The sequence below is a fragment of the Triticum aestivum genome, chromosome 1D, assembly GCF_018294505.1.
Source record: "Triticum aestivum cultivar Chinese Spring chromosome 1D, IWGSC CS RefSeq v2.1, whole genome shotgun sequence".
Lineage (NCBI taxonomy): Eukaryota > Viridiplantae > Streptophyta > Magnoliopsida > Poales > Poaceae > Triticum > Triticum aestivum.
Window position 1 is genome coordinate 112674304 of NC_057796.1, and position 26774 is coordinate 112701077.

Genomic DNA, 26774 nt, shown 5'->3' on the forward strand with positions numbered 1-26774 from the left:
ATGAATGGTGAAGTTGTGTTTCGTTCTGATGGCTCTCTCTTAGAGTAGGTGGGGGTGGAGGACTATAATAGCCTTCACCCAAAATCCAACCGTCTACACAGTTTTAACCCAAATCGGTGAGACCGAATGTAAAACTCGGAGAGACTGATTAATGTAAAAGATATGAATGTTGGGCTTTTCGGTGGGACCAAAGTGGAATAACTCGGTGGGACCAAAGTGCAGTGGCTAGGCCAGAACTTAGTCTCGGAATTTTCGATTGTTTCAACTCGGTGATTTCGAAGTGAAACAATGTCATCACAGAAACATGGCAATGCCATCTCGGTGGGACCGAGATCCTTTTCGGTCTAACTGAATTGCTAGGGTTTTGCAGTGGCAATGGTAGTGGTTATCTCGGTGGGTCCAGATGGAAGATTTCGATGGGACCCAGGTAGGGAATTATGGTTTTGGACAGATGGGTTTTGAGAAAATGATTGAGTGTTTTTGGAGCAATATCATTAAGCACTTGAGCAACAACCTCATCAACAATACCTCATCCCCTTTTAATAGTATTGGCTTTCCAAGTGACTCAATGTGATCTTGGATCACTAAACCAAAAATGTAGAGTCTTGGAGTAGCCAATTTGTTGTCCTTAACATTTTGAAGGGGTCCACATCCTCATGTCCTTGCCATGTCGCTGTTGAACTTGTCTGAAATATACTAGGTAAAAATATTAGTCCAACAATATATATGTTGATATTAATTACCAAAACCACCAAGGGAGCAGGTGTGCTTTCAACAATGCAAGATGCTGTGATTCCACTAGTGGTGACCTTGAAGGCGGGGACCAAACCTTTACCAACAAGGTTGGAGCGCTCTCCACAACTTAATTGGAGGCTCCCAACACCACTGCGAAGCTTCACCACAATAGAATGTGGCTCCGAGGTGACCTCTTCCGTCTAGGGTGCCCAAACACCCAAGAGTAACAAGGTCCACAAGGGATCAGTGGAGGAATCAAATTTCTCTTGGTGAAAGTATAGATCAAGGCCCTCTCCTTTAAACCTTAGAGAATCAATAAGTTTTGGTGGCTAGGAAGGGAGATCGGGCGAAAATGAGCTTTAGTGCAACAATGGAGTCAAAGGAATAACAGTTGAGTTTTCTTAGGGAAGAAGACCCCCTTTATATAGTGGGGGCTCAAATCTAACCGTTAAGTGCTCATCCCGCACTCAAGCGGTAGTTCCGGCTGTAGCCTGTGAGCATAACAAGTGTTGGAGCAGTAGTGCCGCCAAAGCGGTACTACCGTCCATCAAAGCGGTACAATCGCTTCAGATCACAAGGCACAAAGGAACAACAGTAGCGGAGGGGTGCCAGAACGGAAGCCGCACTGAGCGGTACTACCGGGTAACCACCTCCCTACTACCGTTTATGCTGAGCGCGCAACATAACCTTGCACACTCCTCAAATCGCGAGCGGTATTAGGAGCGGTAGTAGAAAGCGAAAGTACTGCACCAACGGTACTACTGTGTTACTACCATGAGCGTCACAGAGACATGCAGAAGCCATTTCCCAAGCGATAGTGGGAGCAGCACTGGTGCTGTGAAAATTCCCAAGCATCAACAGTTGAATCCTCCATGTTGAAGGAAGGGTAAGTGGGTGAAAATGGGGTTGTGTACGTGTTGATTCCAGCCATACCTTTCCAAAACGGACTCCCTCTTAATGGTACAGATTTCCTATGATCCTCCATGTTGAAGGAAGGGTAAGTGGGTGAAAATGGGGTTGTGTACGTGTTGATTCCAGCCATACCTTTCCAAAACGGACTCCCTCTTAATGGTACAGATTTCCTATGACTCAAATCCACCGAAAAGGAATGTGGGAAAACCGTCTTTGCTCTTTCTTTCACCGAGGGGAATGAAACCTTCTTGTGCTATATATAAGAATATGTGAAATGCTCAATGCACACGGCCAGTCCGCAAAACACATTGTCATCAATCACCAAAACCATTAGAGAGAGAGACATGCCCTAACACTAGCTTAATGCTCGTGCGTTGCCACAGAATATAAAAGTTATTATAATTCAGAAATGTGTATTGAACTTGACAATATGTATCGATGAATACTGATTCTCTGTCCCACTTCTTTTCTCTTGGTAGTCTCAGGGCTTCTTGACCACCCTCTCCTTGCAAGAAAACAAAGCAACATCTTTCTACCTTCTCCTTCTCCCTATCCACTTATAAGCATAACACTTGCATGTGCTCTTTGCTGGAACGATGTAAAACTAGAATAATACTTCCACGAAAGTGTGCTTCAACCAGCCTGTGCACTTGCAGGGTCGTTGTCAGGGAGCTAAGTGTCGAGTGTTAGTTTCTTGACTAATTTGAAGTATTATTACCATATATGCTTACTATTTCACATGTGGCTTGGGGATAGGTCTGTGGATAAGAGCAATCCCATCTTTGAGAAGCTCTCAGCTTGCGAGTACAAGCAAAGGTACCAATAGGAGTCGGACCGGTCGACGTCAACGGTCTCTCTACCTCAGATGGACACGGAGTGGGAACACACTCAGGTCCGAGCTCTCGAGGAGGAGATTGCATGACTCAAGGTGGGAGCGTCTTCCTCCACGCACCCAAAGGATGAGGTGCCCCGCCTATCAAAATATTACTAGTCCGTGAACGCTTACAACCTGCAAATGGAGCGTGATAGGAAGAGTGTCCCTGCATCTGAGCTCTAGTCGAGACCGAGGCGGGCGAAACTCGGCGCAGGACATCGCGAGGCACTCCAAGAAAAGAACCGTCTCTTGTTGGTGGACCTTAGGGAGATGACGAGAACGAAAGAAAGGCACGAGCTCCTACTGGAGGAGTCTGGCAAGAGAAATGTTAGTAATGATCCTCACTATGTGCCTGCGCTCATTCACGAACACCAACTTTGCTACTGACTACGTGGTTGTTTGCTTTCGCAACCTTGCGGGAGGAGCTGCGCCTAGTTAAGTACGATTTAAAGGGGGCGAGGGACGCGGCAAAAGCGGCCTCCAGTGCCTTCTGGGAACTTCCTATGCAGGGGGGTCAACCATACAAACATTCAGACTTTGTTGAAGGGAGTGCCCAAGAAGATCAAATCCTTCAGGAGAGCTCCTCAGGTCAGGTGCAACACAATCTGGGAGAGGTGCCCACCGGAGGATTTTGAGGATATAACCATGAACAACCTACAACAGGGGGGGCACTCGAGGTTAAAATCTTGAAGGCACACTTCACCCTTAGTTTCCTTAGATTACACAAAACATACAGATTCGAGATCGTGTAACCCTAGTTACACTAACCTATATAAGGCATAGCAGTTACTCCCCAGAAGGGTGCCTCATAACCTTACGATCATTGTGATATACTTACTTTGTACACACAAACCATATTTCCCATACGAGGCTAGAGCAATACGTCTAGACAAGCAAGAAGTAGGGCACCACCTCACGCCAAGGGCTAAATTGTCCTCGTGTGCACCATATAGATCACCAGAATGTATGCTACCCCATCTTCAGTACCGTCAGCAAGAACAAGATGTGTTGTTGAAAAGGGGGTGGGGGAATCACAAACCAAATTATCTCTTCTGTGGAAATTCAGAAACTATTAGTCATATCTTTTTGCAATGCCCACTGACTATATATGTATGTTCAGAATGTTTTTAGCGACGTAACTGGGATCAATTGTTAGTTTAACAGCGTGTCAAAATACATCAACAATTGGTTGGAAGGTTGAGGAAACTAAACGTCTTCGAATGAAGGTTTTTTTAGAAAAGGAGGATGACCCCCGGCCTCTGCATCTGGAAGATGCATACGGCCATTTTATTGATTATTCTCGAGGACCTTACAAAGTATTACAACAATGTGCCTGAATCCACCATCTTGGCAACACATGCCGCTACTCCTATCCAAAATGATGAAGGGGTGCTAGCTGGGCCACTAGCCAAACCACTCACCTAAGCCTAACATCAAAAGCCGGAAGCCGAAACATATTCGGAAGCCCCAGCCGAGCCACATACCGGGTCTGGGGCACAATCCGGTCAGACGCACTCGTGTGTCGTCGCCGCTATCTTCCACAGGTCCGTCTTCAGATCATATTGAGGCTTCTACCTTGTCTGGCCACTCTGCCATCGACGTCACCATGACGCCAGACAGCAACCTCCTCCTGCGCGAGTCCATCTCCGTGCATCGGACGCCGAGCCTCCACAGCGCCATGCCGCCGATATCCGCCGCCATCGATGTGTGAGATGAAGCACCGCTCCACCATCCCCCAGCCAGCACTTACTCCAAAACGATGCCTCCAGGAGGGAAAGCGATAGAACGCCATCATCGTCCGATCCGGAAGACCCAGATCTAGGGTTTCCCCCGGAGCATCCCGAGCCTGATGACGCAGACTGCAACGACGATGCCTCGACAAGGGAACGACATCTAAGACACCGCCATCGTCCGCCATGACCGTAGTCGGCGCGATTTTCATCGGCAGTTGCTCCACCAGACGTGCACCGCCGACGTCGCTGGTCCCTTCAACCGGAGCAAACTCCAAAACAATGCCCTAAAGAGGGACTACGATGCAAAAGCGCCACCATCGCTCGATCCCAAGGAGATCTAGGGTTTCCCCCGTAGTTGCCCGCGCTGTCAAGGGCCAGACAAGGGTAGAATCTCGTGGATCTGCCCAGCTGTCGACGAGTCGCACCCACCACCGTGCCGACAGCCGACCAGCGATCAATCCAGCCACGCCGCCGCGAACCGATTCGGTCACGCCGTCGCCGTCCCTGGCGGCCGCGACGCACCAGATCGCAAGGCCTCCTGCCGCAAGGAATCGACGTCGCCGAGGCGCCGCCACCACCCGCCGTGGCGACCGGCCCGCCGCCACGCTCTACCCGGCGGCGCCGGCCCGCGCCAGCCCCACCCAAGCGAGAGGGCCCGAGTCCCCGCCGCCGCCGGCGACGGCTAGGCTTCGCCTGGCCGCGCCCTTGGGCGGCGGCGAGGGAGGAGGAGGAGGAGTGGGGGAGGTTCGGCGGCGATGGGATCTGGGACCTCCCGGTCGCCCACGCGGGGGGGCGGCTCGGGAGGGAGACGTACGGGACGGGAGAGTTCGATTCTGATGGTTCTTCGAATGAAGGTGGGTGTCGCTGGAGTTATTTGGGGGATATGGAAAGCAAGGAACTTAGATTGCTTCCAAGGCTAATAGTGCAGTGGCTCTTGCGATGTTTTGTAGCGCATTTGTTATTGTATTGATTTTTCAAGTTTTTTGTACGTGAAGGAGGACAAAAAATTGGAGCTGGAACATTCCATGAGGCTGATGGCGTGAATTGTGGGTGATATTTTCACCGGAAAAAAGGCGGTGGATGCCAAGAGTTACAAGCCTAGGCGGTGGATGCCAAGGGTTACAAGCCTGACCTGAGCTGGAGTTGTAAGAATGGGAGATTTTTGTATTGGTTGAATTAGGGAATCTTCGGATCACAAAAATGCTCACAGATGCCTGGACCAGTTGTTCCGAACACTTTTAAGTCTCTAGTGTGGATCATGAAATTAGGTCGAACCAATCCGGACACCCTAAATCCTGCAGCCCGGCCCCAAATCAGGGGGAGATCTCGGGGAGTCTCGACGTATGCCACGCTGGACTCCGATAACCCGGACCATCTCTGACCGTCCAGCTCTAGAATCTTCGTGCGGTTTCATATATTACATGCAAGCATATTATATTTAACAAGTTCTACATAAATCTAGATTAAACTAACTAACACCAGGCGAAGTATGGGAAGGTGACCTCATAGGCATGGCTTCCGAGGCCACCAGCACCTCCATCATCGTCCGTGCATTGTCCAATTCGCCTTCCCTAACACCGTCTGAGCCACTGTCGTCATCATCATTGTCACCCTAGTGGCGAAAGGCCCATCAGGCATCGTGGCTTTCCTGTGATATGCCGTCGCGGCGCGCTTGCAGCACAGACGCTTTGTTGCATCCTTCGCCACTTTTCATTGGCTTGGAGGAAGAGGGTGCGCTCGGATTCCGCCAGGAAGTCCCTGCCGCAAGGAAGTCATCCAAAATTTTGGTCCACTATTGGCTCCATGAGGGCAAGAATTTCGAGCCCCTGCCGCAAGAAAGCCATCCGAAATTATGGGCTGAACTCTCAACCATTGATGCTGCACCATCCAAGAGTCCATGAACAAATATCGCAGCCACTACAATCAACCACTCAACCAGTGGCGAAATGGTGCGCAAACCTTCGAGTAAGTAGGTTGGTGTTCTATGTGTTGGTCATTTGGCCTGACCAGGACAGACGTTTAGGAGATGCGGTTGAATAGTCGACTTCTATATCCGTGTCCGTGGACATGTGCATGAACAAATACTGTGTCTCTTTTAGGACGGCGTTAGAGATACACCAGCAGAGCAAGTGCAGTGGAACTCACGTGCAAAGCGAGGACACGGTGCCGTGGCATGGATCTTGATCCGAAGCGCGAGCACTTGTGAACGGGGCGCGTCATTCATTCCCGGCACCGACACCACGTATCCGGCACATGGTCTTGGGCGCACTGCTCAAGTGATTATTTGGTCTGTCTGTGGTTGAGGCAGAGAGAGAGAGAGTGGGATGTGTATCCTGTATAGAAAGGGGCACACAGATATACACGTGATGATATCACTACCATCCATGTGCGTCTGGCGTTGCTCCTAGTCAACATGGTTGGTCAGGATGATCATCATCACGCACGCTCTCTCTAGCTTTTTTTTGCCGATTCGATTACCTTTCTTCTCACATGCTTCTTTCGCTCGCTCCTGCCCCCTCTCTCTCGTGTTCCTTCCAAGATCTGGTTGACCGTAAAAAGAAAGAAAGAAGCTGCTCCAGTCCAGACTCTTCTAGACCCTTGCTCTAGCTGGTTGGTCCGTAAACGTGGCATGTCTTTTTTCTTTTCTTTTCTGTTCGAGGTAAGGCCAACTCCAGCGAGCGACCCCATCCTGTCCGCGTGCGTTTGTTTGGGTAAAATGGATGAACCAGACGGCCCAGCGCGCGCGCACAAACGGACTTTTGTCCATTTTCTGTCCGCTTTCGACCCATCTCCGGCCCAAATTTGCGCCCTTTTTGGAGTGAAACGGACATCACGCGGACGGGCGGGCCGTGTGCGCGTGTCCTTCCCTGGCCCGGCCATCGGTGGCACAGGGACGTCTTTTTCTATCCGCCCTCTCCCTCCCTCCGGCCGCACCCCCTCCACTCTTCCCCTTGCCGCTGCCGCTGCAATTGCAGCTTTGCAGCTCGGACGGGCGCGCGCTCGCCCAGCCCTTTCCCCTCGGCGCCCCCGAGCTACCCAACCACGGCCACCTGATTTGCGCATCCGGCGGCCGGATCCGGTCGGTCTTGAGCTCGCCCGGCTGTGGGAGGCCGCCCCGCGCCATGGACTGGCCGGGCACCGGGCCGGAAGGCGCTGGCAAGGCCGCATGCAGGTAGTGGCTCCTCCTCTAGCCGCTCGAATCTACACTGTCGGTGGTCCGCCGGCAGATACACGAATGGTGGTCGGCCGGGCTTGGTGCTAGCCCAAAAGCTCGTCGGCGCACCGTTGCCACTCATTGAGTGCGACCACTGCCCAAAGAAGGTCGTGCGCCGCGTGTCTACAACGCCGGAACATCCCGGATGGGTGTTCATCAAGTGCTTAAACGATGGGGTATGTGCTTTTTTTAGCTTTGGTTGTGATCTTGGATTTGACTAGTTGTGCTAACTTAAAATTTTATTGTGTAGCATGGATGTAAGTTTTGGTATTGGGAAAAAGAGTACATTGATATATTGATAGAGCGCAATTTAGTAGATGTTCGTGCACTTTTAGCTAGCATAGAGGCTAGAGATGAGACTAGTGCACTTGTTGCTAGATTAGAGGCTAGAGATGAGACTAGATGCGAGGAAGCAACCTCTACTTCTTTAGACTCGAAGAAGAAAGAAGCACGCAAGATCGAGCCTCCTCCGCAGTCAACAATGAATGCATCGAGAAGGCACTAATCCAACTTACAGGAGCAGTTATGAAAGTTGGACATCTTCTAAAATGTATTCTTGTGGTTCTTATTTTCTTTGGTCTTGCTTTTCTAGTCAAAATTTGGTAATGTATTCTCCTGTATCAAAAATGAATGATGAAAAAAAGTTAAGGGCTTGCAAAGAAAAATGTACGCGGACAGGATGCGGCCGGGATGCGTCCGCGCGTTGGGCGCACGGCCACCGCATCCCAGGACAGGTCCGGACACGACCCCATTACCCTACCCAAATGGACAGAATCCGGGCAAAATGAACGTCCGTTTGGGGTCGCGCGATGGAGTTGGCCTAAATACCGTTGCATGTCTGAAATGACTCTGGATGCACAAATTTGAGTTTTCACTGAAGAATTTAGTAGCCTAACGGAATGTGCTATAAACTGATATTTTTTTGAAAAGGAGGTTAAACCCCCGGCCTCTTGATGCATGCAGTTATTTTTATTAATTATTTCATAAAGGTCTGATATGAACATACATCAAATCACCCGAAGTCACCACTCATACCTACAAATTCGATAATGAGGAGTGCTCTCACCCCCCATATCTAAAACTAGTGTCGTCGCCGATCCATCCACATAACGTATCGGGACTAACACCCGGTGCAGCTGACCTAAAGCGCACATCACATGCACACGTTTTAGGAGCTGCCATCTTCATTGGATCACCGACCCATCTTCAGGAGATAGATCCGCATCATCCTTGCCAGTCCGGACATCCGTCAACGCCACCACAACTTTAAGTTTTCACTGAAGAATTTAGTAGCCTCAGAACGGAATGTGCTATAAACTACACACCACTTGACTAATTTGTTAAAATGTGCTTAGTCAGATAAGGCACATGTTTCCCAGAGTGAGCTCCTGCCAAACTACTACTGCTATTTATTGGAGGTTGTAGGTAAACGACTAAACGGGAAGTATTGCTTTGTCAGATGGCCACTTCTTCCACATGGCCACTTCTTTGTGGTAAAACAGACAAATATTTCAACCTCCTACGATCGATTCACATTCATCTTCCCCAAGAATCTTCCTCCGTTATTTCCTCCGGAATGATTCCATTTTGTTTTTGCATCAAAACGGAAATGCCCTCCAATGCATCCAAGTAGCAGACCTTCATCAGTTCAGGTGTCACAGTTCCACATCTCCTTCTCCTCACGTACTGCTCAGGATGGATACAAATGTGTCACTGCCAAACTTTACAAAAGCAACCTGTGGTGGTCGTTGCCGGTGTAACATCAGGGAGAGTATGTATATATCAACCCACAGTGTAACTACAATCAACCCCCACCTTTTTCCCTCAAGAACACAAAAAATATAACATCCGTCATACCCCTCCTCTCGCTTTGCAGAAGGAATTTGTTGCTAGCTCCGACTGCATTGTCAATTATGAACCATACAATGATTAGTTTCGTAACTGAACTTTTTGGTCCCTGAAAGTAACACATGCATGCATGCTCTGGGTATCTGATCAGCAAATTGTGCTGGTAACTGGGATGGATGGTGACTATATACACTGCTGCCCAGTCTTTCACAAGGGAACATAAGCAAGATTCCATTATCTCTCTTCTTCTGATGGAAATGAGACATGAAGTGTTTGGTTAGGTTAAAATGAATGGTGCCAGGTTTGCATCAGTTTCAGTCAGCACCTGTTGATTTGATCAGTAGGGGAGATCAGTGCTAATACCTTGGGTATCAGAATCTCTACCAATGCTCGGATTCCAGAAGCACATTGTAATTTGTAAAGCAAAAACTTTTGGTGCAAAGGCACAGGGAACGCAGCTGAATGATCCCTTTCAGCTATCAGCATTGTACTTGCGGAATTGCATGGCATGCAAAGCCCGAAAGCAACAACTCCCTGGACTGGACCAATGAAACGACCGTGCAGCTACAAGGTGGGCATCAGAATATTGAAGATTAGGCACGCACCGGGCTGCTGTTAGCACACGCACATCGGTCGCCGATCAATGTCGTTTTGCGCAGTTTTCCGGTAAGCCTGAGCTTTAATCTCGGATCAGCTGTGACCGTGAGCCTCATTATCAGAGCTAGGATACAAAGGAAAGGACACACTGTGTACATGTTACAACCTTGACTTCTCTCGTCTATGAATAATATGGCTACAGCCACATTCAGGATCTCCTCTTTTTTGAAACGGACAAGACAAAGGGGCAAAAACAATTTTGTCAAGTTGCTGCACACATTTTCTTTGCTGTGATCTGTGGATCTCCCTTCAAGCAGGGATTAGGTATAGATGCAGAGTAATTTACACTGAAGGATTACACATGCAGCACACCTAACCAAATTCGTTTGACGGGGTCAGAGCCGAGGTCCCTAATGATGAAAACTGCTAACTGTTCTACTGTGAACCTTATCACTCCAGACTGGTTCAGTAATGGTTGTAGGGCAGCTGTACAGTTATTTTTGTTGTTTGGCCTCTTCTTCGTTGGTCTTCGTTTTTGCCATGGTTTCTGTTTTTGCTCTTTTGTCTTTTGCTTTCATTTGTAATACTGGCGCCATTTCGGTGCTTTCCTTCTTACCAAAATTATGTGCACTTATTAGGTGCATATTCGAAAAGAAAAAAGTAAACATATATCCAAAAGAAGAAACTCAGCCTTCCTCTAACCACCTCAGATGACCTAAATGTCAGGCTTAATTAATTTATGATTTGAAAGGCACCTACAAAGAGCAACCTTGCTTATGATCCAGGGCAACGGTTATCTGTCTTAAGCACTCAGTGAGCACTTTCTACCAGATTAATTGATTGTTAATTATATAGACGAAGCTTGAAGCATCCACCTAATATTTCTGACCTGCACATTGGTCTCAAGCTACAAACTAAACTGAACTCAGACTAATGGGTACCACACTGAAAAATTAGTAACACCAGAGTCTGAAATCAGGAAAGCCATGCCCAAGTTTAACTTTTTGCCCACATCTTTGCAACCTTGCTGAACTGAACTGTTCTACAATATTTTCCGACTGAATTATCACCTTTGCATGGAGTGAATTCTGAACCCTTGGGGGGTCCATGCATGTGTTCTTCTTCTTCATCACGCATGATGGGCTAGCTGGTCCTCGAGGAGCAATAACTCCAGTGTCTTTCCCTGCTGTTTCTTCAACAACTTGATGCCCCTCATATGGGGCAATGCAACCTGCAGAAATGCATGGCAGCAATGCGGGCATGGAGCCCCCAGGGGTAGTAGGTAGCTGGCTAGCGAGTGCCCTTGATGGTTGATGCTCCCTTCATCGAGTACCTCCTCCGTTTCATCGGGAGAGACTGCAATTCAGTACACCGTTTTCATCACTTCTGGAAAATGAATTTGAGCAATGCAGTGGATCCATCTGTAAATGTCTGTACTTTTTAGTAGTACGTCCATGTTATAGTTGGATTTGTGTACTTTGCTATTTAACCGAAGAATGTACGTGGCACGTAAACCGTCTGAAAATGACCGCCCAAGGCCGAAAAGTTGTTGAGTGAGTGACATATCACATGGGAAAATGACTGCATGGGATAACCTTGAACCGAATGCAAGTCAAATGGCTAGGTCAGCATGACGCAAAAATCGAACTGCCTTGACAGGCACTTGATGCATGGTTAATTAAGATATTACAACCTCAAGAAATGAGCTAGTCTCCTCTAGCTTCTTTGTTTACTCAGAGTTCAAAATGCAAAAGAATCAGCACAACTCAACCACTACTGTCCTCTTCTCTCTTGGCAGCACCATCCAGTCAGTCCAGGGGCATCGGACCGGGTAAACAAGCCAAGCTTCATTTTCCTCATGACCACTGTCAGAGATAGTTAATGAAGCCCCAGGATAAGCCAAAAATAATACGTATGTAACAAGCTTAGATTAATTAGTCTACTCTCGTGTGCCACTGTTTAAGAATAACACGTCAGAGTTCAGAACCCCGGCCCCTTGCATTGCATGAACTTGTCAACTAGTAATGTGCAAGTTTACCCCTTAAAAAAACTAATGTGCAAGTTGGGGAGAGAGCAGATGGCTAAACAAATGCGTTGCGGATTTGTGACAGAGATTTGAACCATGAGCGCGAGACAGGGGATCCGATCGACCCCTAGATTCGTGCTTAATTTTCTCCTAAGTTCCATTAATGCATGGCACCGTTGGTTTCCCTATGGAGAGTAGGTAGGATTAGCAGATAAAAGATTCAGACACTGACAAATCGCTAGCCACATGCTATGGGGTTTTTCTTGCTGATGACGCGTCTGTTGAAATCCATGGGACGAGCTACTATGCATGCTTCATTTTAAGAATCCGTCCTACTTCGAAGTTCTAAATTTCTCTAAAAATCCCTAGTACTATGAAACTTTTTCTTGCTGATGACGCGTCTGTCCTAACCCACAGAACGATCTATAGTGTGCTGTGTGCAGAGGTAAGTATTCGTCGTACTTCGAAATTTTATTTCAGTTTTCTCTAGAAGTCGTCATTTCGCAATCAGAATTAATCTAAAATGCCCCCAAAAAATAATTAATCTAAAGTTATTGTATAATCCATTCTATCATTTTTTTTTGTATAAACCATTCTACTGGTAAAAAAGGAAGCCATGTATTTTGCTCGGCTCCGGTAAGGGAGGGGTGATGTCAACGGTGCGTATTCGATTCACTCTGCTTGTAGTAGTGTCGCTAGGTGGTCTGCATATCTGAATGTATTTTTTTTCGGTGTTCATTGTACTGCCATGCATGATTGATTATGAATAGATCGAAAGGTTTTTGAAAAAAAAAGACATGTATTATGTAAACTATATAAACTATACAAAAACAACTCGCAGGGAATGACAGTAATTTATTATAGTAAATAGACTGAAGATTTTCATTTGCATTACCTCACTCTTCATTAGGCTGGACAACAAGAACACATATTTGCAGTACACAAGCCTGACACGACCAAGTAACCGTATACATGCGCGTATATACGGCTGCATATACAAACACACCACCACATAATATTACTCGTTATGTTTACACTTTTCTTCCTTGCCATGCATGACTCGAAAATGACACGTACGTAACGCAGGTCAAGTACATTTACTAGCACAAAATGCAAACCACACCCCGGGTATTTAGAAAATTAAGCATGCCACACACTGCTACTTTCTGTAGCTAGGAGGACTCCTCTCTAGCCATCGCGCTGGTGGCTCGGCCGCCGGGCTTGTGGCCCACGACGGTGGCCAGCGCGTTCCGGACGGCCACGGCGACGCCGCATCCCTTCACCACCCTCCTGTCGCACTCTCGGTCCGTCCCGAAGCAGCTCGACGGCGCCGCCGCGTCCTCGAAGACGTCGCCGGCCGAGAACGCTCGTCGGTGGGCGCCGCGCGCGGCGGGCGAAGACTGCACCGTGAACACCGGCGACATGGACGACGCGGTGGACGACGAGGACGACGAGGAGATGGAGGAGGAGGAGCACGGCGACGTCCTGCGCCGGGGCCTCCGGAAGAGGGCGATGACGCCGCCGGGCCAGCGCCTGCCGGACCCGGAGGCGCCGCCCCTCTTGGAGCCGCCCTTGCCGCCGGCCGCGTAGTAGGAGGGCGGCGGCGTGAGCGGCGGGAGCGCGGCGGCGGAGGGCGAGCTCTTGGGCGTGCCCGGCTGCGACTCCCACAGGAAGGGCACGGAGCCCGCGGAGGCGACGCCGTAGTACACCCGGAAGGACGGCACGGCGATGGCCACGTCCTTGGAGAGCATCCTGGAGTAGAGCCTGGTGCTCCCCGTCTGCTGCTGCTGCTGCTGCTGATTCACGCGCTTGTCCGGCCCCTCCTCCTTGCGCGTGGTGCTCGCCATGGCCGGAAGGAACGACGCTGATCTCTAGCTTGCTAGGTAGCCGCTTCTTGGCTACTGGAGTACGTACCACCCAATTAGAGAGAGGGTAGCGAGAGAGAGAGAGAGAGAGAGAGAGAGAGAGAGAGAGAGAGAGGCGTGTGTAAAGGGAAGGAAGGAAGGGAAGAAGGTGCGAGCCAGTTGAGGAGAGGCTGCAGGGCAGTGGCACTGGCATCTAGCCAGCTATGGCAATTATATATCGCCGGGGTGGGTAGATCAGCTAGATGCCGGCCATGCTCCGCCGGGGCCCAGTGTTTCGGCTTCGACCCTGGAAAAGAACGGTCACGATCGCGAGCGCCATTCGTGTCCACCGTGGTTCATATCAGAGAGATCTCTATATCTCGGTAAACTCAGACTAGATATTATGTCACCAGCTGCAAGTCTACACTAGTTCAGTTGCTCTACCTATTATTGTCAAAATAGTTACACATTTAGATTAGGATGTCACGATGATCATTTTCATTTTCGACCATGTCAGGTAAGCTAGCGAAAAACCGCGGTTCACTGCTCCGACCCCACCAATTAATCTACCACACTAGGGAGAATATGCGGTGCACCCAAATATGAGACGTGCCCGGGGCGGATTTGGCCATCGTGGCTGTACATGCTCTTCCACCTAGAACTAGAATGGTTGATGGGAAGAATTGAGTCCAGAGTGCCTGCATCCGCTCGTATCTCGTACCCGCCACCCTATATCTATACTACACATGCAAACATTGATCTAACCTATGTGATCAAACGACGAACAATAAAAATCGCTGCTTAGGAACACAAGATCGGCTGCAAACGGATATTAACAAACTTCCGATCGTCAGCGCAGCTATAGGCATTCGAGGCTGATGGAGGGTCTTGGTCGTCTGACGAGGAGATGCAGTTGTCGCCGTCGTCAGAGTCGGAGAGGATGATGAGCCCCTTCATCCGACGGACCGCACTGTCTTGCTCCCGCTTCAACCTCGCGACCTGAGCCTTCTTCGTCGCTGCCTGCTTCGCCTCGCGCTCCGATTGTTCAATAGCAAGCCGGAGCGCCTTGGCGTTCTTCCGTATGAGGCATCGAGCGTCCGTCTTCACTGTCGTGAGGGAGCGGCGGTAGACCCATGTGAGGAGACACGCATCCTCGTCGGGGTCCGCCTTCGTCCCGCGGCGGTGGCGCACGGACTGCTCCACAGTGTCCCTCTCCCATGCATGCTACCTCCCGTGGCGCGCGGCGCACGCCTCCCACTCCGGAGTGCGCGTGCGGGCCGGCGGCACGGGCACAAGCACCCAACGCTGGCCGCGTGGAGGAGAAGCCGGCGAGGGAAGGAGACAGCGTGGGGCTGGCGCGGACTGTGCTGTCCTTGTGTCGCTGCGCGCGGGCCGGGAGGGTCCAGCTCCGGCGTTCGCACTGTGCCTGCGCGGGAGCTGCGGCGACGCTCCAGATCCGGAGCTGCCTCCAGTCTCCGGCTTGGACCGCTCCAGCGCAATGCAGAGGGCCATCTCCTCCTCGTAGTTGAGCTCCGAGCCAAGGTCGCTGCCGGAGCTGCTCATCATCGTGGATGAGATCGGAATCGGAGAGGGAGATGAGTGGACGAAGCGAGAGGGAGGGAGAGAGTGAGCTAGGGTTTGAGCTCGCCGTCCGGATTGGGTTTTTTGTGGGTTCTGTGGTTGGCCGGGCCTGTCAGGCAGACGTGCCCAAGCGTGCCTGGGCCGCCCCATATCCACCCTATATTTGGGCTGGGTATGAGGGGTGTCGGTCAGCCCGGGCGTTTGTCCGCGGTTTGAAAGGTCCGTTTGGGTCGATTTTGTTTTGACCGATCAGTGACCGGAGGGCCTGCCCGGGCGTTCGAGACGAGTATGAGAGGCCCGACTGTAGATGATCTAACTTATCGATGAATATATGGTACGCAACCAGAACAACGGGGCTCACGTAGCCGCCTCCTTCCTTAAAAATTAGGGTTACTCCGCCTCCCGCCAATGCCGTTGCCAGTCTGCCTCGTCTTTGGTGGCCTTGAGGCCATGGGGCTCGGTGAATCCCGGCCATTGCTGGTAGGTGGGCTCCATTTTTATATGTGTTTTTGAGTTTTGTTAGGACTTGTGTCCTGCTCAGAAAGGTGAGACAACGGCGGCTCTCTGATTATGGAATAAGGTTCTCCCCGCCTAGCCGCCGTTTCGGTGGTGCATCTAGCATTGTCGGTGGACGTGTGCAGGTGTGTCTCCGGCGGATTTGCATTTGGTGGATTTGCTCGGACCTGTTTGTCGTTTGTCTATGTTTGTGTGTCTTTAGGTTGGATTTTTCTGTCTACGCTACTCTTTATCGAGGCGGTTGGTGTTCTGATGCGTTGGTCCTATGGGGTCTTAGCACGACGACTTCCCGGCTGTCTACTATAACAAGTTTTGCTCGACTCCTGTGAGGGAGGGGCGATGACGACGACGCGCCTTCGACTCGCCTTAGTGCTTGTAATCGTCGCTAAGTAGTCTATATATGAGTCTGGATGTATTTTTTATTATTTCTGTTATTCGTGTACTGCCATGATTGATTGAAAATGAATAGATCAGATGTCTTTTCGTTAAGAAAAGAGTGGTATGCAACCATTGCTAGTAATGTACTCCTCGTAGTGGCCTAAAACGTCTTGTATTCTTTTACAGAGGTAGTATATGTGAAGCATATTTATGGGCTCATAGGAAAAAACATTAATTTGTCATGGATATGCTTTAGTAGAAAATTTAAAGTTTAAATGTTTCAAAGGGATACATCGCCGACCGATCCTTTTAACTAAGCTGTCTACCTCGTGCTGATCTCTAGAAAGAGAGTGGCATATGAGACGAGCTTGACCATTGCCGTTGTCCAACAAGCATTTGACACGGCATTGCTGGTGGACATAATTAAAGGTTCTTGAGTGCATATGCAAACAGGGACATGCATGCATACATGGCGGCCCGCTTACGTAATGATCCTGGTATAAGATAAACTCCAAAATGAGAAGATGATGAAACCCCATCAAAGATATTTACTCTTCACTTTGGCTCCTGGAGAAACAATCCACTATTTTTATCGCTAACCTTAGCCACATTTGAAACTCCATTATTTAGTAAATCAACAGTTTTTGGCATCACTTTTATACGTGTTTATACTCCCCGCAGTAAACAGCTCCTCAGGTCGCTCCCGCGGGCAGCCAGGGGAGCGAACCATAGCCGCCGCCAGCGCAGCCCCGCCGCCCCCTCCTCCCCTTGCCGCCGCCGGCGGAGGTCGCCGGGCAAAGCCCGCGCGGCCCGGCGGCGACGGGGCACTTTCCTCCTCCCGTCGAAACTCCGGCAATTTTTGGTGGTGCTCCCGCGTCGCTGCGCGCACTGGCTGGGATGGCCATGATTGGGCGTGGGGAGGCGCGCGCAGGTGCGGCATGGCTGTGTCGGGGCGGCCGTGCCCCGGCGGTTCGAGGGGCGCGGCGATCTGGAGCGCCGGCAGGGGAGCCGGCTAGGGGCGGCGCGTCAAGGGATGGAGTTGCATGGGGGGCGTCTGCAAGTGGAGGAAGGGGCGCGTAGACTCCGGCGTCCTAGGCGCGAGGGAGGTCCAGGCAACGCAGATCTGCTACGTGGGCACTGTGGCATGGGCCCTGGGCGTGCGAGGGGCTCGGGCGGCGCCGGATCTGGCGCTCGGGCTGTGTGGCGGCGTGCACCTGGGCGGGCCATGGATCTGCCTGGTCCGACGCATTTGAGAGGTGCGACGGCTACTGCACTACGAGGTGGAGTCGGTGGACGTCGACCAAGGGATTGTGTGTTGTGGTGTGCTTCGGATATTGATACGTCTACAACGTATTTATAATTTTTGATTGTTCCATGCTATTATATTATCTGTTTTGAATGTTTTATATGCATTAATAAGCTATTTTATATTTTTTGGGACTAAACTATTAACCTAGAGCCCAGTGCCAGTTCATGTTTTTTCCTGTTTTTGAGTTTCGCAGAAAAGGAATACCAAACGGAATAAAACCTTCGCGATGATTTTTTTGGACCAGAAGACAACCAGGAGACTTGGAGATGAAGCCGGAGGAGCCACGAGGCGGCCACAACACTACTAGGAAAACCCTTACTAGTAGCGCTGTTTTTTTGCTATTAGTAGCGCTGGCAGGCGCGCTACTGCTACGGTGCTACAACTATTTTTTAGCAGTATCGCTTGTTTGTCTCAGCGCTACTGGTAGCTGATATTGGGGAACGCAATAATTTCAAAAAAATTCCTACGCACATGCAAGATCATGGTAATGCATAGCAACGAGAGGGGAGAGTGTTGTTCACGTACCCTCGTAGACCGTAAGCGGAAGCGTTATGACAACGCGGTTGATGTAGTCGTATGTCTTCACGATTGACCGATCCTAGTACCGAACGTACGGCACCTTCGCGATCTGCACACGTTCAGCTCGGTGATGTCGCACGAACTCATGATCCAGTAGAGCTTCGAGGGAGAGCTTCGTTAGCACGACGGCGTGATGACGGTGTTGATGAAGCTACCGGCGCAGGGCTTCGCCTAAGCACTGCAACGATATGACCGAGGTGGAATATGGTGGAGGGGGGCACCACACACGGCTTGGAACAATCAACTTGTGTGTTCTAGGGTGCCCCTGCCCCGTATATAAAGGAGCAAGGGGGAGGCCGGCCGGCCTTGGGGCGCGCCAAGGAGAGGGGGAGTAGGACTCCCCTTTCCTAGTCCAACTAGGAAGGAGGAAGGGGGGAGGAAGGAGAGGGAGAGAGGGAGGAAAGAGGGCCCCCCATGTCCAATTCGGACTCCCAAGGGGGGAGGGCGCGCGACCAGCCCTGGGCCCTCTCCTCTCTCTCCCACAAGGCCCAAGTTGGCCCATTATATCCCCCGGGGTTCCGATAACCCCCCGGCACTCCGATAAATATCCGGTGACCCCTGGAACTCATCCGGTGTCCGAATATAGTCGTCCAATATATCAATATTTATGTCTCGACCATTTTGAGACTCCTCGTCATGTCCGTGATCACATCCGGGACTCCGAACTATCTTCGGTACATCAAAACACATAAACTCATAATACCGATCATCACCGAACGTTAAGCGTGCGGACCCTACGGGTTCGAGAACCATGTAGACATGACCGAGACTCATCTCCGGTCAATAACCAATAGCGGAACCTGGATGCTCATATTGGTTCCTACATATTCTACGAAGATCTTTATCGGTCAAACTGCATAACAACATATGTTGTTCCCTTTGTCAACGGTATGTTACTTGCCCGAGATTCAATCGTCGGTATCTCAATACCTAGTTCATTCTCGTTACCGGCAAGTCTCTTTACTCGTTCCGTAATACATCATCCCGCAACTAACTCATTAGTTACATTGCTTGGAAGGCTTATAGTGATGTGCATTACCGAGAGGGCCCAGAGATACCTCTCGGACAATCGGAGTGACAAATCCTAATCTTGATCTATGCCAACTCAACAAGTATCATCGGAGACACCTGTAGAGCACCTTTATAATCACCCAGTTACGTTGTGATGTTTGGTAGCACACAAAGTGTTCCTCTGGTATTCGGGAGTTGCATAATCTCATAGTCATAGGAACATGTATAAGTCATGAAGAAAGCAATAGCAATATACTAGACGATCAAATGCTAAGCTAACGGAATGGGTCAAGTCAATCACATCATTCTCTAATGATGTGATCCCGTTAATCAAATGACAACTCATGTCTATGGCTAGGAAACTTAACCATCTTTGATTCAACGAGCTAGTCAAGTAGAGGCATACTAGTGACACTCTATTTGTCTATGTATTCACACATGTACTAAGTTTCCGGTTAATACAATTCTAGCATGAATAATAAACATTTATCATGATATAAGGAAATATAAATAACAACTTTATTATTGCCTCTAGGGCATATTTCCTTCAGTCTCCCACTTGCACTAGAGTCAATAATCTAGTTCATATCGCCATGTGATTTAACACCATAGTTCACATCTTTATGTGATTAACACCCATAGTTCACATCGCCATGTGACCAACACTCAAAAGGTTTACTAGAGTTAATAATCTAGTTCACATCGCTATGTGATTAACACCCAAAGAGTACTAAGGTGTGATCATGTTTTGCTTGTGAGAGAAGTTTAGCCAATGGGTCTGCCATATTCAGATCCGTATGTATTTTGCAAATTTTTATGTCAACAATGCTCTGCACGGAGCTACTCTAGCTAATTGCTCCCACTTTCAATATGTATCCAGATTGAGACTTAGAGTCATCTGGATCAATGTCAAAACTTGCATCCACGTAACCATTTACGACAAACCTTTTGTCACCTCCATAATCGAGAAACATATCCTTATTCCACTAAGGATAATTTTGACCGCTGTCCAGTGATCTACTCCTAGATCACTATTGTACTCCCTTGCCAAACTCAGTCTAGGGTATACAATAGATCTGGTACACAACATGGCATACTTTATAGAACCTATGCCTGAGGCATAGGGAATGATTTTCATTCTCATTCTATCTTCTGCCGTGGTCGGGCTTTGAGTCTTACTCAATTTCACACCTTGCAACACACGCAAGAACTCTTTCTTTGACTGTTCCATTTTGAACTACTTCAAAATCTTGTCAAGGTATGTACTCATTGAAAAAACTTATCAAGCGTCTTGATCTATCTCTATAGGTCTTGATGCTCAATATGTAAGCAGCTTCACCGAGGTCTTTCTTCGGAAAACTCCTTTCAAATACTCCTTTATGCTTTCCAGAAAATTCTACATTATTTATGATCAACAATATGTCATTCACATATACTTATCAGAAATGTTGTAGTGCTCCCACTCACTTTCTTGTAAATACAGGCTTCACCGCAAGTCTGTAAAACTATATGCTTTGATCAACTCATCAAAGTGTATATTCCAACTCCGAGATGCTTGCACTAGTCCATAGATGGATCGCTGGAGCTTGCACATTTTGTTAGCACCTTTAGGATCGACAAAACCTTCTGGTTGCATCATATACAACTCTTCTTCCAGAAATCCATTCAGGAATGCAGTCTTTACATCCATTTGCCAAATTTCATAATCACAAAATGCGGCAATTGCTAACATGATTCACACGGACTTAAGCATCGCTATGGGTGAGAAGGTCTCATCGTAGTCAACTCCTTGAACTTGTCGAAAACCTTTCGCAACAAGTCGAGCTTTGTAGACAGTAACATTACCGTCAGTGTCCGTCTTCTTCTTGAAGATCCATTTATTCTCGATGGCTTGCCGATCATCAGGCAAGTCAACCAAAGTCCACACTTTGTTCTCATACATGGATCCCATCTCAAATTTCATGGCCTCAAGTCATTTTGCGGAATCTGGGCTCATCATCGCTTCCTCATAGTTCGTAGGTTCGTCATGGTCAAGTAACATGACCTCCAGAACATGATTACCGTACCACTCTGTTGCGGATCTTACTCTGGTTGACCTACGAGGTTCCGTAGTAACTTGATCTGAAGTTACATGATCATCATCATTAGCTTCCTCACTAATTGGTGTAGGAGTCACAGGAACTGATTTCTGTGATGAACTACTTTCCAATAAGGGAGCGGGTACAGTTACCTCATCAAGTTCTACTTTCCTCCCACTCACTTCTTTCGAGAGAAACTCCTTCTCTAGAAAGGATCCATTCTTAGCAACAAAGATCTTGCCTTCGGATCTGTGATAGAAGGTGTACCCAACAGTCTCTTTTGGGTATCCTATGAAGACACATTTCTCCGATTTGGGTTCGAGCTTATCAGGTGGAAACTTTTTCACATAAGCATCACAACCCCAAACTTTAAGAAACGACAGCTTAGGTTTCTTGCTAAACCACAGTTCATACGGTGTCGTCTCAACGGATTTAGATGGTGCCCTTTTTAACGTGAATGCAGCTGTCTCTAATGCATAACCCCAAAACGATAGTGGTAAATCGGTAAGAGACATCATAGATTGCACTATATCAAATAAAGTACGGTTATGACGTTCGGACACACCGTTATGCTGTGGTGTTTCAGGTGCCATGAGTTTGTGGAACTATTCCACATTGTTTTAATTGAAGACCAAACTCGTAACTCAAATATTCTCCTCCACGATCAGATCGTAGAAACTTTATTTTCTTGTTACGATGATTTTCCACTTCACTCTGAAGTTATTTGAACTTTTCAAATGTTTCAGACTTATGTTTCATCAAGTAAATATACCCATATCTTCTCAAATCATCTGTGAAGGTCAGAAAATAACGATACCTGCCACGAGCCTCAACACTCATCGGACTGCATACATCAGTATGTATTATTTCCAACAATTCTGTTGCTCGCTCCATTGTTCCGGAGAACGGAGTCTTAGTCATCTTGCCCGTGAGGCATGGTTCGCAAGCATCAACTGATTCATAATCAAGTGATTCCAAAAGCCCATCAGCATGGATTTTCTTCATGCGCTTTACACCAATATGACCTAAATGGCAGTGCCACAAATAAGTTGCACTATCATTATTAACTTTGCATCTTTTGGCTTCAATATTATGAATATGTGTATCACTACGATTGAGATTCAATAAACCATTCACCTTGGGTGTATGACCATTGAAGGTTTTATTCATGTAAACAGAACAACAATTATTCTCTGACTTTAAATGAATAACCGTATTGCAATAAACATGATCAAATCATATTCATGCTTAAGGCAAACACCAAATAACATTTATTTAGGTTCAACACTAATCCCGAAAGTATAGGAAATGTGCGATGGTGATCTTATCAACCTTGGAATCACTTCCAACACACATCGTCACTTCGCCCTCAACTAGTTTCTATTCATTTTGCAACTCCCGTTTCGAGTTACTACTCTTAGCAACTGAACCAGTATCAAATACCGAAAGTTGCTATAAACACTAGTAAAGTACACATCAATAACATGTATATCAAATATACTTTTGTTCACTTTGCCATCCTTCTTATCCGCCAATTATTTGGGGTAGTTCCACTTCCAGTGACTATTCCCTTTTGCAGTAGAAGCACTCAGTTTCAGGCTTAAGTCTTAGCTTTGGGATTCTTCACTGGAGTGACAACTTGCTTGCCCTTCTTCTTGAAGTTCCCCTTCTTCCCTTTGCCCTTTTCTTGAAACTAGTGGTCTTGTCAACCATCAACACTAGTCGATTTCAGCATCACGAAGAGCTTGCGTTTCCGTTATCCCTTGCATATTATAGTTCATCACGAAGTTCTAGTAACTTGGTGATAGTGACTAGAGAACTCTTTCAATCACTATCTTATCTGGAAGATTAACTCCCACTTGATTCAAGTGATTGTAGTACTCAGACATTCTGAGCACATGCTCACTAGCTGAGCAATTCTCCTCCATCTTGTAGGCAAAGTGCTTGTCAAAGGTTTCATACCTTTCAACATGGGCATGAGTCTGAAATACTAATTTCAACTCTTGGAACATCTCATATGCTCCATGGCGTTCAAAATGTCTTTGAAGCCCCGATTCTAAGCCGTAAAGCATGGTGCACTAAACTATCAAGTAGTCATCATATCGAGCTTGCCAAACGTTCATAACGTCTGCATCTGCTCCTGCAATCGGTCTGTCACCTAGCGGTGCATCAAGGACATAATTCTTCTGTGTAGCAATGAGGATAATCCTCAGATCACGGATCCAATCCGCATCATTGCTACTAACATCTTTCAACTTAGTTTTCTCTAGGAACATATCAAAAATAAAACAGGGGAGCTAAATGCGAGCTATTGATCTACAACATAGATATGCTAATACTACCAGGACTAAGTTCATGATAAATTTGAAGTTCAATTAATCATATTACTTAAGAACTCCCACTTAGATAGACATCCCTCTAGTCATCTAAATGATCACGTGATCCAAATCAACTAAACCATGTCCGATCATCACGTGAGATGGAGTAGTTTTCAATGGTGAACATCACTATGTTGATCATATCTACTATATTATTCACGCTCGACCTTTCGGTCTCTAGTGTTCCGAGGCCATATCTGCATATGCTAGGCTCGTCAAGTTTAACCCGAGTATTCTGTGTGTGCAAAACTGGCTTGCACCCGTTGTATGTGAACGTAGAGCTTATCACACCCGATCATACTGTGGTGTCTCAGCATGACGAACTTTCGCAACGGTGCATACTCAGGGAGAACACTTGTACCTTGAAATTTAGTGAGAGATCATCTTATAATGCTACCGCCGAACTAAGCAAAATAAGATGCATAAAAGATAAACATTACATGTAATCAATATAAGTGATATGATATGGCCATCATCATCTTGTGCCTTTGATCTCCATCTCCAAAGCACCGTCATGATCACCATCATCACCGGCGCGACACCTTGATCTCCATCGTAGCATCGTTGTCGTCTCGCCACTATTGCTTCTTCGACTATCGCTACCGCTTAGTGATGAAGTAAAGCAATTAGATGGCGATTGCATTTCATACAATAAAGCGACAACCATATGGCTCCTGCCAGTTGCCGATAACTCCGTTACAAAACATGATCATCTCATACAATAAAATTTAGCATCATGTCTTGACCATATCACATCACAGCATGCCCTGCAAAAACAAGTTAGACGTCCTCTACTTTGTTGTTGCAAGTTTTACGTGGCTGCTACGGGGTGAGCAAGAACTGTTCTTACCTACGCATCAAAACCACAACGATATTTCGTCAAGTATGTGCTGTTTTAACCTTCACAAGGACCGGGCGTAGCCACACTCGATTCAACTAAAGTTGGAGAAACTGACACCCGCCAGCCACCTGTGTGCCAAGCATGTCGGTAGAACCAGTCTCGCGTAAGCGTACGCGTAATGTCGGTCCGGGCCGCTTCATCCAACAATACCGCCGAATCAAAGTATTACATGCTGGTAAGCAGTATGACTAGTATCGCCCACAACTCACTTGTGTTCTACTCATGCATATAACATCTACGCATAAACCTGGCTCTGATGCCACTGTTGGGGAACGTAGTAATTTCAAAAAAATTCCTACGCACACGCAAGATCATGGTGATGCATAGCAACGAGAGGGGAGATTGTTGTCCACATACCCTCGTAGACCGTATGTGGAAGCATTATGACAACGCAGTTGATGTAGTCGTGCGTCTTCACGATCGACCGATCCTAGTACCGAACGTACGGCACCTCCGCGATCTGCACACGTTCAGCTCGGTGACGTCCCACGAAGTCACGATCCAGTAGAGCTTCAAGGGAGAGCTCCGTCAGCACGACGGCGTGATGATGGTGTTGATGAAGCTACCGGCGCAGGGCTTCGCCTAAGCACTGCAACGATATGACCGAGGTGGAATATGGTGGAGGGGGGCACCGCACACGGCTTGGAACAATCAACTTGTGTGTTCTAGGGTGCCCACCTGCCACCGTATATAAAGGAGCAAGGGGGGAGGCCGGCCGGCCTTGGGGCGCGCCAAGGAGAGGGGGAGTCCTCCTCCTAGTGGGAGTAGGACTCCCCTTTCCTAGTCCAACTAGGAAGGAGGAAGGGGGAAGGAAGGAGAGGGAGAGAGGAAGGAAAGAGGGGCGCAGCCCCCCTCCTTGTCCAATTCAAACTCCCAAGGGGGGGCACGCGGCCAGCCCTAGGTCCTCTCCTCTCTCTCTCCCACAAGGCCCATGTTGGCCCATTATATCTCCCGGGGGTTCCGATAACCTCCGGCACTCTGATAAATATCCGGCGACCCCCGGAACTCATCCGGTGTCCGAATATAGTCGTCCAATATATCAATGTTTATGTCTCGACCATTTCGAGACTCCTCGTCATGTCCGTGATCACATCCGGGACTCCGAACTATCTTCGGTACATCAAAACACATAAACTCATAATACCGATCATCACCGAACGTTAAGCATGCGGACCCTACGGGTTCGAAAACTATGTAGACATGACTGAGACTCATCTCCGGTCAATAACCAATAGCGGAACCTGGATGCTCATATTGGTTCTGATACGTCTCCAATGTATCTATAATTTTTGATTGTTCCATGCTATATTATATTCTGTTTTGGACATTAATGGGCTTTATTATACAGTTCTATATTATTTTTGGGACTAACCTATTAACCGGAGGCCCAGCCTAGAATTGCTGTTTTTTGCCTATTTCAGAGTTTCGCAGAAAAAGAATATCAAACGGAGTCCAAACGGAATGAAACCTTCGGGAACGTGATTTTCGGAACGAACGTGATCCAGAGGACTTGGACCCTACGTCAAGAAAGCTACGAGGAAGGCACGAGGTAGGGGGCGCGCCTACCCCCCTGGGCGCGCCCTCCACCCTCGTGGGGCCAGGTTGCTCCACTGACGTACTTCTTCCTCCTATATATACCTACGTACCCCCAAACTACCAGATACGGAGCCAAAAACCTAATTCCACCGCCGCAACCTTCTGTACCCGTGAGATCCCATCTTGGGGCCTCTTCCGGAGCTCCGCCGGAGGGGGCATTGATCACAGAGGGCTTCTACATCAACGCCATAGCCTCTCCGATGATGTGTGAATAGTTTACCTCAGACCTTCGGGTCCATAGTTATTAGCTAGATGGCTTCTTCTCTCTCTTTGGATCTCAATACAAAGTCCTCCGTGATTCTTGTGGAGATCTATTCGATGTAATTTTATTTTGCAGTGTGTTTGTTGAGATTGATGAATTTTGGTTTATGATCAAGTTTATCTATGAACAATATTTGAATCTTCTCTGAATTCTTTTATGTATGATTGGTTATCTTTGCAAGTCTCTTCGAATTATCAGTTTGGTTTGGCCAACTAGATTGATCTTTCTTGCAATGGGAGAAGTGCTTAGCTTTGGGTTCAATCTTGCGGTGTCCTTTCCCAGTGACAGTAGGGGCAGCAAGGCACGTATTGTATTGTTGCCATCGAGGATAACAAGATGGGGTTTATATCATATTGCATGAGTTTATCCCTCTACATCATGTCATCTTACTTAAAGCGTTAC

The 26774-nt window shown here is 48.0% G+C and overlaps 1 protein-coding gene across 1 annotated transcript; it reads right to left on the minus strand.

Annotated features, from left to right (window-relative positions):
• Window positions 1–12797: 12797 nt before the first annotated feature.
• LOC123166448 (uncharacterized) lies at window positions 12798–13989 on the minus strand. The gene has a single exon (XM_044584255.1). It carries the CDS (start codon window positions 13784–13786, stop codon window positions 13112–13114), a length of 675 nt encoding a protein of 224 aa, XP_044440190.1. The 5' UTR covers window positions 13787–13989; the 3' UTR covers window positions 12798–13111.
• Window positions 13990–26774: the final 12785 nt, after the last annotated feature.

Bases quoted from the DNA above. Each gene is read 5' to 3' on its own strand.
- LOC123166448 (XM_044584255.1), bottom strand. From the start codon at position 13,786: ATGGCGAGCACCACGCGCAAGGAGGAGGGGCCGGACAAGCGCGTGAAT.